We start from the raw sequence: 16,167 nt of genomic DNA on the forward strand, positions 1-16,167 counted from the left end.
TTAAAAATATTTACTTTTACTCAAACTTCATATTTTTTGGGTGGTGTTTGTTACAAAATAAAGTCTTGTGACGCGTGGCATCTAGCCGAGAGTCGCTTGTTGTCTACTTTAAAGAATTTGACAAGTGATTACTGTGTGGATAGCTAATTCAGTCTGCCATAACCTTACAGCACCACCTATGACAAAAAAGCCTGTCTCAAGATCATTCACCCACCGCTGTGACCCAGGGCATGTATGGTGGGTTGCTCTATGCCACCACAGCTTACAACTAGCTCGAATTATGGGTTTTATGGTGAGCCCATTTTAGGGTCCACCGTACCACAGCCACGACTCGTGAAAGCCCAGAAAAGGGTCTGCTGACGTTCTCGGGTTAAAATGAGTGATCAATGTTCTGCAGCGAGTAAAAAAGCCAATATGATGTTAGGATTCATCTCAAGAAACTTTGATTATAAATCACCCGAACTTATGAAGAGATAATAGTTAGCATTTGTAAGACCACACCTAGAATACGCCATTCAGTTCTGGTCACCGAACTATGTCAAAGATCAAGTTTTGCTAGAAAAGATACAGCGACGAGCAACGAAACAAATTCCAGCGCTCCGAAACTTGCCATATGACGAGCGTTTTTCCCTAAAAAAGCGAAGGATAAGAGGGGACTTAATTGAAGTGTTCAAAATCCTTAATGGATTCGACAACATTAACCCAGATAGTCTATTTCAGAGAGACACCAACACAATAACACGCAGCAACGGTATGAAGTTAAAGGGAAACCAATGTAACACATTGGTGCGCTGAAGTTTTTTCAATAATAGAGTCGTCGATCACTGGAATAGACTCCCACCGTCAGTAGTTAGCGCACAGAGTATCAATAGCTTCAAGTCTTCATTGGATAAGTACTTCAGGGATATAAGATTATACTGACCCTTCTTCGCATGTTTTCAGACAGATTGCAGCAAGACCTCAACCTAAATCCATATTATTCTCCTCCACAACCTAGATTGCAAGTAGCGTAAGTTAACAATAGAGTAAAGCAACAGTTAATGTCCGCATGACAGGTGGAGTGAGGTGTGGGTGCAGTAAGGTGACAGGTTACTGGTGCAGTGCCTAGTACCACCAGTAAAATGAGGATCAAGCCTCCACCTGTGCCCCTGAAACTACACCTCACCCATTGTGAGTATTAGGGGGGATCCTGGGGCTGCCCTGTGTAGGCTACCCGGCCTCTTCCAGTCTCCCTGTGTTTCTGTGTTCTTATGTAATGAAGTCATTTTCCCCCACAGCTTAGGTTACCAGTAGTGTAAGTTAAGGGTAGTAATTTCCTCTTATTTCTCTCTTTACTGTAAAATTTCCATGTCCCTTTCTTCCTTAAAGGTACATGGTGTTCTCTTCTAACTATTTCCTGCCGGCACGTTGCCGGAGGGAGAGGTGGGTGGGGAGGAGCCTTCATCTTTTCTGTCCTGTTCTACCACACGTAGATTACTGGTAGTAGCGGTAGTAAACAGACACCCTCATCATAGACCGATAGGTCTTCTGGTGTCTGTTCTTCCTATGTATTCCTATGTATTCTATGTATTCCTTCCTCCCTGTACCTCCTCCCTTCCCTTCCTTCCCTTCCCTTCCACCCTGTACCTCCTCCCTTCCTTCCTTCCACTCTGTACCTCCTCCCTCCCTTCTCTTCCTCCTCCCTGTACCACCTCCTTCCCTTCCCTTCCTTCCTTCCACCCTGTACCTCCTCCTTGCCCTTCTGTTCCTCCCTTCCAATCCCTTTCCTCCCTCCGTGTTTCTCCCTTCCCGTCCCTTTCCTCCCTCCCTTCCCTTCCCATTCCTCCCTTCCCTTCCCTTCCCATTCCTCCCTCCGTGTCTCTCCCTTTCCTTTCCTCCCTCCCTTCCTTCCCTTTACTCCCTCCCTTCCCTTCCCATTCCTCCCTCAGTGTTTCTCCCTTCCCTTCCCTTCCCTTCCTCCCTTCCCTTCCCTTTCCTCCCTCCGTGTCTCTCCCTTCCCTTCCCTTTCCTCCCTCCGTGTCTCTCCCTTTCCTTTCGTCCCTCCGTGTCTCTCCCTTCCCTTTCCTTTCGTCCCTCCGTGTCTCTCCCTTCCCTTCCCTTTCCTCCCTCCGTGTCTCTCCCTTTCCTTTCGTCCCTCCGTGTCTCTCCCTTCCCTTCCCTTTCGTCCCTCCGTGTCTCTCCCTTCCCTTCCCTACCTTCTCCTTCTTGGTCTTCTCCTGAAGGTCGGGGATACACACGAGACTGTGTTTACTCTCTCCTTGCTCTTGCTCTTGCTGTACAGGTGACCCGTTGGAGTCAGGCCTTCGTATCGGCACAACCTGTAAAAATAAAACAACACAAGCAGTATATATCCATTACAAATCTTCCAATTCCCTATTTCTTGCACACCACATCTTTTCCAGAAAACTCCTCATGGCTTCTGTAATTCTCTCATTTGCTTCATCACTCAGTCCCAGCAGCAGCAGCAACATCCATTCCCTCTCTGTTCTTGCAATCCTCCCATTCACATCCCAGCCCACCTCACTCAGTGCCACCCTCATCATCTCCGTCCTTTCTCTCCGGTGCCTCCCACACACCAGTATCACATGCACGACAGTTTCATCCACACCCCTGTCACACATCTGACACACTTTGCTGCGGGACTCAGGCCACCTGTAATTTCTTGCATTCACATTCATACACTGCGCCCGAGCTTGGAAGAGAAGATCACCACCCAGGCTTCCATCATACCAGCTGACACACTGCGGGGCTTCCTTTTCCCTGTACCACTCCAAAGTGATCTATCGCTCCATCGCATGTTTCCACCTTCTCAGACCTCTCTTCCACTTTCTCACACCCCATTCTAGACCCTCACTGTTCCTGTCAGTCACCTTCCACTCAAAGAAGCGCCTCCCTCCCTCTCTGCTCACGTACCCACCTGACTCGCATACCACTGTCACATACTGTCAAGTCTTACGTTTTTTGCGCGTCTTACAAAATTTCGGTGATTTTCAAGTCTTACGGCGTAAGTGATTGATTGATAGTTTATTGTTGCAGGTAAACAACAAGGGAGAAGGGAGGAACATGCCATCCCTACCCCCAGGCTACGGCGTAAGTTGAAAATCTTACGTTTTTTCTCCGCTTGCGACGTTTTTTTTTTTTTTTTTCAATATATGTTTGATTTAAACAATTGGAAATATATCGTACGCGGCATATTCATGTGAGCGTGCTGAGTAACGGTTACTGTTACGGTTAAGGGAGCTTAAGGCGGCTTAATTTACACCTGCCTGGGACAGAAAACCTAAGTTTCAGGATGAAGTGCTTAAGAAAGTGATGTATACTGAAAAGAAAAGTGTGTAGAAGTGAAAAAGAAGAAAAGAGGAACGAAAGAAGGAGGACCTAGGTCAGGTGTCGTTCGGGAAGCTTGGCCTTTGTATCGGCGCTTCCCTGATGATCTTCACTGGTCAGTTTTCAGTTTTCTAGGCTTTTTCTTTGTTGTTCTCTCTTTCTCCACATTTCATATATCACTGGCTTGGTTTCTTCGATCAGCTCTTCTTTAAATAATAGTTCTCCAATTAAGTCTTCTTCTTCCTCTGTAGTGAGTCTTTCTATTTGCAATATCTTCTTTCTTTCATTTGCATAAGCTGGGCACTGGATTAAAAAATGGGTTAAATTTTCTAGTTCACTATTGCACATGATGCATTTTGTGTCACCATTCGTGTGCCTATTCCTGTCACTTAATTTTAGGTTGTTAGTCCTTGCCTTATATAATATTTCTGATGATGGCTTATTGTCATAAAGCCTAAGAAGCGATACAAAGCGGCACAGGTCAAAAGAAGAAGAAGAAGATCAAGAGCAGCAGCGGGCCAGCGGGAGAGTGTAAACACAGACACGGTGCGGTCGTGACAGCCGCACAAGGTAGACGTGCAGGATATCTCTCCTTGTCTGCCGGCTACCAGCTGCTCAGTTCCACGGCTGTGCGAGGCGACACGGCCTCCACCATGGCCAGCCAGTCAGGTGGGCCGCCCCTAGAACTCATCCACACCGAGGCCGAGACCCCAGAGGACGTCAACATGACAGACCCGTCTCTTGGCGAGGACCCCCACCAGCAGGCCAAACGTCAGAAGACGTCCCAGTCACCGGCGGAGGCCCAGCCGGGCATGCAGCCCCCTACTCCTTCCGCTACACCAACCTTGCCGTCATACACCAGAGCATCCTTCCTCCTGCGGACCAAGAATGGCGCGCAGGTATTCAACAACCCCAGGAAGGTGTCGCAAGCCCTCACCTCCTCTCCAGTGGGGAAGTATATCCTGGAAGGGGAAACCCGTGCCCTGGGTAACGGTACGGCCCTCGTCATCGTCGTCTTTGCCCACAACCTACTCAAGGTTCCGGATCTCTCCAAGCCCTCCTTCCTCCTGGGAGAATGGGAGGTTACCTGCAGGAGAGCGGAGAAGGAAGATGACAAATACAACTACGCCAGGGTAGGGCCGCTGGCTGACGACACCACGATGGAAGAAATCCAGGCCGGATTCAAGACCCTAGATGGAGGTGAGTGTCTGGAACTCGCCTGGATTCCACCACACCTTCTCCCAAGGACCACCACAGGGAAATGGCTACGCCTCAAGGTGAGAGGGATAATCCCTAAGAGGGTCGCCATTTCTGGGCTCACGTTCTGGCCGAGGCCCTTCCTCCTCCCACTCTTACGCTGTCCGGTGTGCCTAAAGATCGGACACAGCGCCATTACCTGCCGGCTACCAGTGCGCTGTGCTAGGTGCAGCGGACCCCACCCCTCCAAGCAGGGGGACTCCACCTGCTCCCGGCCTTACCACTGTTTTCAGTGTGGGGGCCCACATGGACCCAGGTCCATTAAATGCCCCTTTACATCAGAGGCCCAGCAGCTCTACACCAGACTGATGGACGAAGGAAAGTCGCTCCATGAGGCCAACAACCAACTCCGGGACCTTAGGCCGGTCTGGCCCCGGCCTACCCCTAGGCCAACAACGCAGCCCCCACGACTCCCAGCGAGACCCGTCCAGGAGGGGGTCTCCTTCGCCTGCATCAGGTATGCCTCCCTGGAGACTTTGGAGGATGAGCACCTGGAGGGGCCCTGGCCCAGCATCCACAACCCAGCACCATTCACCCCACTGCGCCCCAACCAACGACGGCACCAACATCGACACCCCACAGTCACCCCACGCCACCACACCGGAATCACCCACACCACCGCCGAAGTAGAAGTTCACCACCCTCCTTCCACCCCCCACCACCACACGGAGCCCCCACACTCATCGCCTGAGGCTTCGGCAGACGCCAGTGCTCACACTCTGAGCCCACAAGCGATCACAAGCCCCCCTCACAATACAACCCATCCACCCTCACACTCTGCCAGACCCCCCAGGCCTGTACACCCACTGCAGGATCCGCCTCAACCTACCTACTACTCCTCCTCCCCTCCCAACAGGGACGATTTTATCCCAGGTTTATTTACCCTCCTCACGAGGGGCTACCATCTTTTCCAGCAGGGCCTGTCTTTCATAGACATACTCAAGTCCCTGTGGCCCACTGTCTCCATGTTAATGTCTACCCTCCTCCAGTGATGGCTCTTTCCTTCATGCTCTGGAATGCCCGGTCTCTCCTTCGGAAATCACAGGAGCTCCACATCTTCCTCAAGGACACACTGCCCTCGGTAGCTGGGTTATGTGAGACCTGGCTCCCCCCCCATCTCCATCTCACCTTACCCGGGTACACCATCATCAGGAAAGATCGCCAGCAGGGACGAGGCGGTGGAGTCCTCCTTGCTCTCCGGGAGGAACTGGTACACTCAGAGCTCAGGCTTCCTAGGTGGCCGGATGGTTGCCTGGAGATAGCTGCCGCCAGGATAGGGCTCCATGGGGGCTGGCTCACAGTGGCAGTGTGCTACAATCCAGGTGGAGCAGCAACCTATCAAGAGCTAGAACACTACCTTTCTACCCTCCCACTCCCATTGCTAGTCATGGGGGACTTTAATGCCCACCACCACTGCTGGGACCCTAACCTGCCTCCACACCACAGGCACACCCCAGGCAACAACTTATTCCGGGTCCTCCAGGGTTCGCCGCACCTGAGCCTCCTCAGCCCTCCAGGATTGGCAACTAGGTACCACCCCCACACAGGGGCAGCATCAGTGTTGGACCTGTTCCTCGGTGACCCGGCGCTCAACACTTTAGAGTTTTCCACGGGCCCTTACATGGGGAGCGACCACCTTCCCATCTTAGCCTCTCTCCCCCAGGTCACCCCCAGGCCTCACCCGGGATGCCTGCCACGGTGGAAACTAACAGCGACTGGGTGGCCAAAATTCCAGCAGGCCCTACACTGCTCCCCTGACCTCTCCACCCGCCCACTGGGGGAGGCAACAAGTGGCCTAAACCAAACACTGGAGGGAGCTGGGCGAGCGGCATTCCACCTCATTACCCGCCGCACCCCCCGCCGTCCGGGGAAGGCATGGTGGGACGACACATGTCAGCAGGCAGTAAGAGCCCGTCGCCGGGCCTGGAACCAGTGGCGCAAGACACTGACCGTTCTGGCAGGCCAGGAATACCGACGACTCGACGCCATCTGTGGGAGGACCATCCTCCAGGCCAAGAGGAAGGCATGGGGAACCCACTGCTCCTCCCTCTCATTCTCCACTTCCACCAAAAGGACATGGGACTTCCTGCATGCCATGGAAGGCAGGAAGGTGCGCCAGTCCCCTCCCATCACCAATAACACCCATGCCCAGCTAGATGACCAGCAGAAGGCGGAAGTCCTGGCCAATTTTTACCACACAAGGATAGGCACCACACCCACCATCCATCCGTCCCAGAACACCCACAACGCCATAGTCAACGCTGTCAACTCCCCGGGCATCCCAGAGCTCATCCAGCCTTTTACCCCAACTGAAGCAACCCAAGCAATGGCCTCCCTAAGGCCGGGGAAAGCTGCAGGCCATGATATCATCCCGTATGACTTCCTCACTCACCTCACCCCCGACATCCATGACCACCTCCTGCAGATCCTCAACATCAGCTGGCAGACAGGAGAGTTCCCTTCCTGCTGGAAGATGTCCACCATCATTCCCATACTCAAACCAGGCAAGGACCCATCGCTGCCATCAGCTTATAGGCCAATTGCCCTCCTCTCATGCATTGGAAAGCTGTTGGAGCGCCTGGTGGCGACCCGTTTATCCTGGTGGGTGGAGGAGAAGCGACTGCTGAGGAGGGAGCAGTGCGGCTTCCGACCACACAGGAGCACCCTGGATGTCTTGGCGCAGATGGACTTCCACATCTGCGACACTTACCGCCAGCGACAAGTCATGTCGGCCCTCTTTGTGGACCTGGAGGGGGCCTTCGACACATCGCCACACGAGGGAGTCGTGTACAAGCTGGCCAGCATGGGGATCACTGGCACCACCCTTGCCTGGGTTAGAGACTTCCTCTGGCCGCTCCTTCCAGGTGGCGGTGGGAGCCTCAAGTCATCACCACACCCCATCCGAAGAGGAGTGCCACAGGGTTCTGCCCTCAGCCCCTTGCTATTCAACATACTCATGTCTGACATCCAGGTACCTCCCCACTCACACCTCCTCATGTTTGCAGATGACATAACCATCCTAAGCAGGGCACCGACACTGGTGGAGTCACAACAACACCTCCAGGAGGCTGCCACAGCCATCGCAGCCTGGGTGACCACCTGGGGCCTCACCATCAGTCCACACAAAAGCGCCCTTATGTGTTTCACCCTCAAAAGACTGCCAACACCACCTACAGTGTCCCTAAATGGAACACCCGTCCCCTATGTCAGGACACACAACCTCCTGGGGCTGCGGCTGGATGGGCCTCGCCTCACCTGGGCCAGCCACATTGAATACCTACACACCTCCTGCAACAAGCACCTGGACATCATGAAGAGGCTTGCAGGTGTTCGCTGGGGGGCAGGCCGAGACATGCTCCTTCAATACTACTGCACCACCATCAGAGCGCGCCTATCATATGGCAGCAGCATCTATGGGGCAGCGGCCCCCTCCAACCTAGCTAAGCTAGACACCACCCAAAACGCTGCACTGAGGATCGCAATGGGGGCCATGAGGTCCTCCCCAGTTGTCTCCCTCCATGCAGAAAGCGGCATCGCCCCGCTCGCCACCCACAGAAGAGAAGTGCTGTGCCACCACTACCACCGCATCTTGAGCCTGCCACCTTCCCACCCACTCTCAGAGCTCTACAGCACCTCAGGAGTCGACCAGCACGCTCCAGTCTGGCTCCCGGCCCACCAACCCCTGATTGTGAGGGCATTACTGGTCCACCTACTACTCCATCTCACTCCACCACCACCACAACCCATCAGCCCACACTCCCCTATCCCACCCTGGCTAGATATCTCCCACACGATGTCCCTGTACATCCACGACCTCCCACACAAACCAACCTCCAGCAACGTGGCGGCCACACACTTCCTCAAGATGGACAGGTCCCTCTACCACCACCACTTGAAAATCTTCACCGATGGCTCCCACTCCCCATCTCCACCCTCCACTGCCTCAGCCATATATGACCCCAGCACCAGCACCTGCAGGACGTGGAGACTACCCCCAGAGACAGACGTCCTGACGGCTGAGCTCTACGCCCTGCACCAGGCCATCGCATACCTTCACACTACCCATACCAAGGGCAAGGCTGTCATTTACACTGACTCCCTCTCCTCACTCCACCTCCTCCGCTCCCGCCACCCAACATCATCGACGGCCCTAGCCCACACCATCCAGCGAGCCCTCCTCCTCCTGACATCCGAGGGGTGGGAGGTCACCCTGCAGTGGGTGCCCTCGCACTCCGGCATACGAGGCAACACTATAGCAGACGCCGCCGTCAAGATGGCCCTTGCGGAGGTAAACATCACGCCGCTCCCACTACCACTCTCCACAGCCAAATGCCTTATCTCCCGCACCTCCTGGGATGACACGCTCGCCAACACCCTCCGCACCACAACCATGGGCCAATACCGCACCAACTCCTCCCCACAGCCGTGGGTGAGAAAAAAATCCCGCGTCCTAGACGTGGCCTTGACGCGCCTCCGCCTGGGCCACACACGTCTCGGCGCTCACCTCCACCGCCTGCGCCTCGTCCCCGACCCTCACTGCCCCTGGTGCAGGACCGTCGAGGACACCATTGAGCACCTGCTGCTGCACTGCCCACGCCACCACTCCCAGCGAGTGTTGCTCCGACACCAACTCCGCGCCCTGGACGTGCCCACCTTTGACCTGCCCACGCTGCTGGCGGCGGCAGGAGTCCACCCATCACGACAGGAAGCTGTCACCCGCCTCACCTGCGCCTTCCTCAGGAAGACGGGGCAGCTGACGCGCCTGTGAAGCCCTCACAGGACAGCACCAGGGCTCATGTGAGCGACTAGATCGCCGCGGCCCTAAACAACAACAACAACAACAACAACACTCACCTGTGCCTTCCTGAGGAAGACGGGCCAGCTACAACGTCTGTGAGCACCTCACAGGACTTCACCAGGGTGAATAAGGTCTAACAGACCTTTACAGCCCTCACAACCACCAAGAAGAAGACGACTTGTCAAGGTGCAAGCTCCCACCCATGGGTCACCTCAGCGCTCACCAGACCAGATCTTCAGCAAACTGTACTTCTTGGGCTCCAGAGGCCATGGTTTCATGGCCTGACTAGTTCCTAGACACTGAAGAAGAAGAGGCAAGCTGCAGCAGTGCAGCTGGACTTCGGAATTCGAAAATGGAACCTCCTCATCCTCAGTGCCTTATTCATTGTAAAAACGATGACACTTGTGGTGAATTGAAACAGTTGAGTGATGTAAGATCTCTCCACTGTACTAGTCTCTGTGGTTGCTGTAACTGCCTGAACATGTTCAAAGAAATAACATCAGAGAGCGGGGAGGAAGAAATTCAACAGCTAGATGATGGGGATGGAATGTAGAGCACAGAAGATTGCTTAAATATGGAGAAGACCAATATGATACTAAGAGGAACGGCCAGCAGACTGGACAAAAGCCATCATTGTTCCAGTTTACAAAGGGAAGGACAGGAGAGGGGACTGTGGGATCTATAGAGGTATAAGTCTGTTGAGTGTACCCGGAAAGGTAAACGGAAAAGTCATAACAGAGGGTTCAACGACTTACAGAGGAGAAAATCAGTGAAGAACAAGGTGGCTTCAGAAAGGGAAAAGGATGTTTGGAAAAAATATTTTCCTTCAGGATGGTAATAGAAAAAAATTAAAAAGAAAAAAAATATACGCTGCCTTCATGGATTTGGATAAAGCTTATGACACAGTCGGTTGGGAAGTCTTAAGGTATATGATGTGGGAGGAAAACTGTTTAGTGCAATAGTCATTCTATGAGGCGGCATCTGCATGTGTCAGAATTAATGAAGAAACAAGTGAACATTTTGAGATAAAATTGTTTTTGAGGTAGGGGTGCATTGTCTCCATGGTTGTTCAATATTTATATGGATGGTGTTATGAGAGAAGTGAAGGGCAAAGTTGGGGAAGTTGGAGTAAAAATGTACAATGAGGGAAGGAAGTGGGTGCTGAATTCTATTTTATTTGCTGATGACACGGTGCTCATTGCAGAAAACGAGAGTGACTTACAAAAATTGGTTAGTGTCTTTGATAGTGTATGTAAAAAGAGAAAATTGAAAGTAAATGTCAACAAAAGTAAAGTGATGGTTTGTGAGTGGAGTAGAAGTGAGGGTGTGGATTTTGTATGCCCATAGAGTGGGTATTGAATGTGAAAAAGAATGTAAAATAACTTTGAATGATGAGGAAATGGAGGAGGTTAATGAATTTAAGTACCTGGGATCAGTTATGTAAGCATGGTGGTACAGAAGGAGAGACAAGAGAAAGGGCACTGCAAGGAAGGAAGGTGGTAGGGTCTTTGGAACGTATCATGAAGGGTAGAAGTGTGAGCATGGCGGTAAAGAGGGACTTGAGAAATACAGTAAAAGTACCAACCCTCACATATGCAAGCGAAACATGGGCCTGGAATGAAAGTCAGAGGTCCAGAGTGCAGGCAGTGGAAATGGATTATTTGATGAGTGCATGTGGTGTAAGTAGAATGGATGAAGTGTATAATGAGAGTGTGTATGAGCGTTTTGGAATGTGTCGTGAGGGTGTGGGGAAGAAGTGTGGAGTGGTAGAAGTGAAATGACAGACTTTGAAGTGGTTTGGCCACATGGAGTGAATGGAAGAGGGTTAAATGACCAGGAGGGTTATATGAGTGAGATAGAGGAGAGAATTTGAGAGGAAAACCGCCAGTGAAATGGAGGGATAGGGTGCAGGAGTATGTCAGAGAGAGAGGTGAAGGATCCTTGAGAAACCTTGAGCAGGCAAGAAGGGAGTGTCAAGATAGTGAGAGATGGAAGCTCCTCTGCCGTGGCCATCCCCTGGTGGGAGCTTCTAGGAGCAGGTATCGAAATGAATTGAATAGAAACGGTCCCTAAAGTGAGGTGAGATACTGGAATACACCTACAGTAGCTATATAGCTGCTGCAGTGGAGGTTTGGGTGCTGATTATCCTGTGCATGGGAAGTTGGAAGTGGTGCCACAGCAGTAGCTTAAGTTTGAATACATTTATGAAGCATATATAAGAAATACAGTATGCAGATGTCCATTTTTCGAATATATGCAAGATAATTTCTCGAACAGATGGAAGAAATAATGACAATAACAGTAGTGTACCATCCAGAAAGTGGACCGACTCTGCTATTTAGTATAGGCCTAGGTATTTACATGTGACAAGGGAGGAGGGACATGGACTTACAAGAGCATGGAAACTGGAGGCTGTTGTAAGAAGACCAGTTGGAAAACCAGTGAAGAGTGAGATAATTTGGAATGGTATGTTGCCAAATGGGCATGTTTATCCAAGGTATGTTGACTTTATTATTATGTGCAATACATTGGCAGGGTTTCTGTACTGTCAACTGTAATGTCAAAAGGAGATAATACAGGATAAATTTTTGTAGTAAATCTTTTCTTAGGATCACATTGACGTAATGTTACCTATTAGTCCGTGGGCCACCATCAGATATCGTACACTTTCGTAATATTGCATAGAAGCTAGTCTCAAGGAGCTTAACCAGTTATATGTGCACGTTTACGAAATAATATAAAAAAAAGGCTTCTTGGTATGTATAAAATAGTATTCCCTACACGTTAAGTGATAGGAAAAGCAACTCTAAGCACTTTTTCATCTATGGCAATTTGTGTTTAACGCCTTCGTTTTAAAGTTACAGGATGCTTAAATACGAAAATTGATCCAGCCTTTGGTCCTGATCTGAAAATAAAGGTAGAGACATCAGGATGGTTGCAAATTACTCTAAAATACAAGACAAACAATTTATATTCAGACAACATTGGGCTAATGTTAACTATTTGACCTATAAAAACAGTCATAGTTATGCATGCTGTCATGAAAATACCATTTGCATCGTATTTTTGCTTAAACAAGTTGTACAGCCTAAACAGTTGCCATTAGACAAAGACTGTCTTAATGTAATTTGTTTGTCTTGTAAAGTAGAGTAATTTGCAACCATCCCGAAGTCCCTACCATGATATTCAGATTAGGAACAATGACTGGATTCCAATGAATTTTTCTTATTTAAACATCCTGTAATTAACTGGAATCCAACCTTTGTTCCTGATCTGAATATCATGGTAGAGACTTCAGGATGGTTGCAAATTACTCTACTTTACAAGACAAACAAATTACATTAAGACAGTCTTTGTCTAATGGCAACTGTTTAGGCTGTACAACTTGTTTAAGCAAAAATACGATGCAAATGGTATTTCTCTCTCTCTCTCAGTATGGTACATAGTAGGGAGGTATGGCCTCGATACATCTAATAAGAGTGATGCTAAATGCATGGAGTATAGGAAGATCTATCCTGTACCTGTACCTTCTCTCTTCCCTTCCCTTCCTCTCTGTACCTCCTCCCTTCCTTTCCCTTCTCTTCCCTTCCTCCCTGTACGTCCTCCCTTCCCTTCCTCTCTGTACCAGGGAATATTGACCAAAGGGTAGCCAACTAATTTCAAGATGCTGACTGCTAATTTCTGGACAAAATATGCTGCTGTTTATCATGGATAGTATTTTTCTACGGAAATCACTAAATAATTGACTTTTCAATGCCATTTTGCACCCGTCGCCGCCACCGCAAAATAGCTCGCAGAGGTTCAACTCGGGGGACGAGTGGGAAATCGTTTTTTCTTTTTTTTCGGGGGGGGGGAGCAGATTTTAGCTACTTCAACCGAATTTTACATAACCTATTCTCTAACGAGGGGGCATCGCCCCCCTCGACCCCACTACACACACACACACACATTTTTCCATACAGAAGCATAACAACATGGAACGGACTTGTCGAGGAGACTGTGTGTGCAAAAACGATTCATGAATTTAAAGCCAAACTGGATAATAAGCGTTATGGAGGCGGGACAGCACAAGCCTAGTATGGCTCTTTCCCTGTATTTCACAACTAGGTAGGTAGGTATTTCTGCGAGGAGGTATTTCTCGCAACACCACCTGAACCGCCGCCGCATATGGGTGTGCTACGTCGTGCTTTAGTTCCATTAACATTTTTACATCATTGTGTCAATTTTCTTTCTCTTTTCCGGAAGTCACTAACTTGTTGCTGCACTGCTTTCAGGGACAAAAAAGAAATTCATGTTGTAAGAATTAACTTTGCCAGATGTGGCTACGCTATTGTCAATATTGTTACACCACCGGCCCGTACACCGGACTCCAAGCACAGGCAGGCAGTGTGCCTCAACCCCAGACCACCACACAACTGGCCGTGAACAAGAACAGCAAGACATACCACGCCAACACACCACGAGCGGACAAGGCCGGGCAAAGAGGCTCACAGTGCAGGATTTCCACTTTACTTAACAGCTCCAACACATACAGAACACTGGTTGACAATGCACAGTAACTCCAAGTACTCAGAGGGGGGCACGGACACAGCACAGGGCTCACAAAAGCGGGCAAGGCACACAGGGGCAGCGCGCATGTCTCTCGTCTCTGGCAGCTGGGCTCTCTCTCTACTACCCCGCGGCACGGCCGGCGGCTCCCGGCACGGCCGCCGCGATGCACCTCACGCCGCCGGCCATCACCAGTCCGTGCCCCAAACTAGCACCCCCACACACAAATAACACAAATACCCCCAAAAATATACCCCCTGGCGTAACAATATTATCCCTTGTAGCTCCTCCCTTCCCTTCCCTTCCTCCCTTCCCTTCTCTTCCTCCCTTCCCTTCCTCCCTGTACCTCCTCCCTTCCCTTCTCTTCCTCACTGTACCTCCTCCCTTCCCTTCCCTTCCAGCCTGTACCTCCTCCCTTCCCTTATCAGTGATAACCGATATTCGTTAACTGGAGACACAAATATAGGCGATAACCGATAACCAATGCCCTATATAAATCCACAATTCCGATACTAGCTAGCGATAAGTCCGATAGGCTAAAACGATACTATATTGATATTTCAAATAGAAAAACATAGATGAATTCAAATTTTCATTATCTGTATTTTAGAAAACTTACAAAACCTGAAAACCACACGTTGACACGTAGCCTACATATGGACGGTAATATCAGAAACGCCTGAACTGGTGTTGTGTTATTTGGCGACCCCACCGTCAAAAGCTGGCGCTTTTGTTTACAAACGCTGGTCTGTCGTGAACTGCACATGCTCAGCCCAGAAGCGTAGACCTGTACAGTCTCGCAAAGCTTTTTAACCGTAATTAAGAGTTGGTGGAAGGCTGAATCAGACATACAGTACCACTACCGCCATCCTCGCTGTTTCTAGAACGAAACTCTGTACAAGTTGTATTTATATGTACAGAGTGTCGTTCTAGAAACAGCAAGGATGGTGGTACTGTATGTATGATTCAGCCTTCGAGCAACTCTTAATGTGTTAAAAAGCTTTGTGAGACTGTACAGGGCTACGCTTACTGGTCTGAACATGCGCAGTTCACGAGAGACCAGTGTTTGTAAGCAAAAGCGCCAGCTTTTGACGATGGGACACCAAATAACACAACACCGGGTGCTTCAATATCATGTCATGCTCACAAACGAATATGGAATATTAAATTTGAGGCAGTGAATAATCATTTTGGGGGCTAAGTTAAATGATTTTTCTCTTTGATATAGTGATTTTTTAGTTTAACATAAAAAAATAACCTAGTGTTTTAATATTGATGATCTAAGTATGACATCTCTTCACCAAAGATATTTCATACCCTGAAGTTTATTCATACAACACCGGACCACGCATGCGCAGTAGGGAGAACTTTTTTTTCTGAGAGGCGGAAAAAAGTAGCAATTATCGCTAGTTTGGTTACAAAAGTAACGAAGATACCGATGCATATTTAAATAAGTAGCGGATGGCCAATAACCCGATTTTGTTATCAGCAATAAAGTATCTCGATAACTTATCACGATAACGCCCAGCTATGCTCCCTCCCCTTCTCTTCCTCCCTGTACCTCCTCCCTTCCCTTCCCTTCCTCCCTTCCCTCCCCTTCCTCCCTGTACCTCCTCCTTTCCCTTCCCTTCCTCCCTGTACCTCCTCCCTTCCCTTCCCTTCCACCCTGTGGCTCCTCCCTGCACTTCCCTTCCTCCCTGTACCTCCTCCCTTCCCTTCCCTTCTTCCCTGTACCTCCTCCATTCCCTTCCCTTCCTCCCTGTACCTCCTCCCTTCCCTTCCCTTTGTTGGGACGCCCGAAGCCCATATGACGTAATTTACCTAGATTTTCAGAAAGCGTTTGATAAAGTTCCTCACGTTAGGCTTATTTCTAAACTGAGTTCCCACGGTATTAACGACCATCTATGTGCGTGGATTCATGACTGGCTCACCAACAGAGAACAACGTGTAGTTCTTAATGGTGAAGCATCGGATTGGCAACCCGTCACCAGTGGCGTGCCCCAAGGTTCGGTCCTGGGGCCAACACTATTCATAATTTACGTGAACGACTTAGAAACTGATATCCTATCAAAAGTAGCCAAATTCGCTGACGACACCAAATTAGGAGGTACGGTAATGAACAGTCAAAGTTGCGAGAATATTCAATCAGACTTACTAAGACTTGCTGACTGGAGCGAAAAATGGCAAATGAGTTTTAACGTAGATAAATGTAAAGTAATGCACATAGGTGAAAAAAA

At 49.8% G+C, this 16,167-nt stretch overlaps 2 protein-coding genes across 23 annotated transcripts in view; one reads left to right on the forward strand and one right to left on the reverse strand.

Annotated features, from left to right (window-relative positions):
- Positions 1–16,167, reverse strand: part of LOC126991994 (zinc finger protein 98-like) — a 67,352-nt gene that overhangs the window by 16,279 nt on the left and 34,906 nt on the right. The window contains exon 2 of one of the 22 annotated variants that reach the window (XM_050850645.1): positions 2,196–2,565. The exons of the other annotated variants lie outside the window; for them this stretch is intronic. The gene's annotated coding sequence lies outside the window, so the exon portion shown is untranslated. The remainder of the gene's footprint in view (positions 1–2,195; positions 2,566–16,167) is intronic. 22 annotated transcript variants of the gene reach the window in all.
- On the forward strand, positions 8,266–10,427 carry LOC126991996 (uncharacterized). The gene has a single exon (XM_050850662.1). It carries the CDS (start codon positions 8,378–8,380, stop codon positions 9,350–9,352), a length of 975 nt encoding a protein of 324 aa, XP_050706619.1. The 5' UTR covers positions 8,266–8,377; the 3' UTR covers positions 9,353–10,427.

This window comes from Eriocheir sinensis, unplaced genomic scaffold (assembly GCF_024679095.1).
Source record: "Eriocheir sinensis breed Jianghai 21 unplaced genomic scaffold, ASM2467909v1 Scaffold379, whole genome shotgun sequence".
NCBI lineage: Eukaryota > Metazoa > Arthropoda > Malacostraca > Decapoda > Varunidae > Eriocheir > Eriocheir sinensis.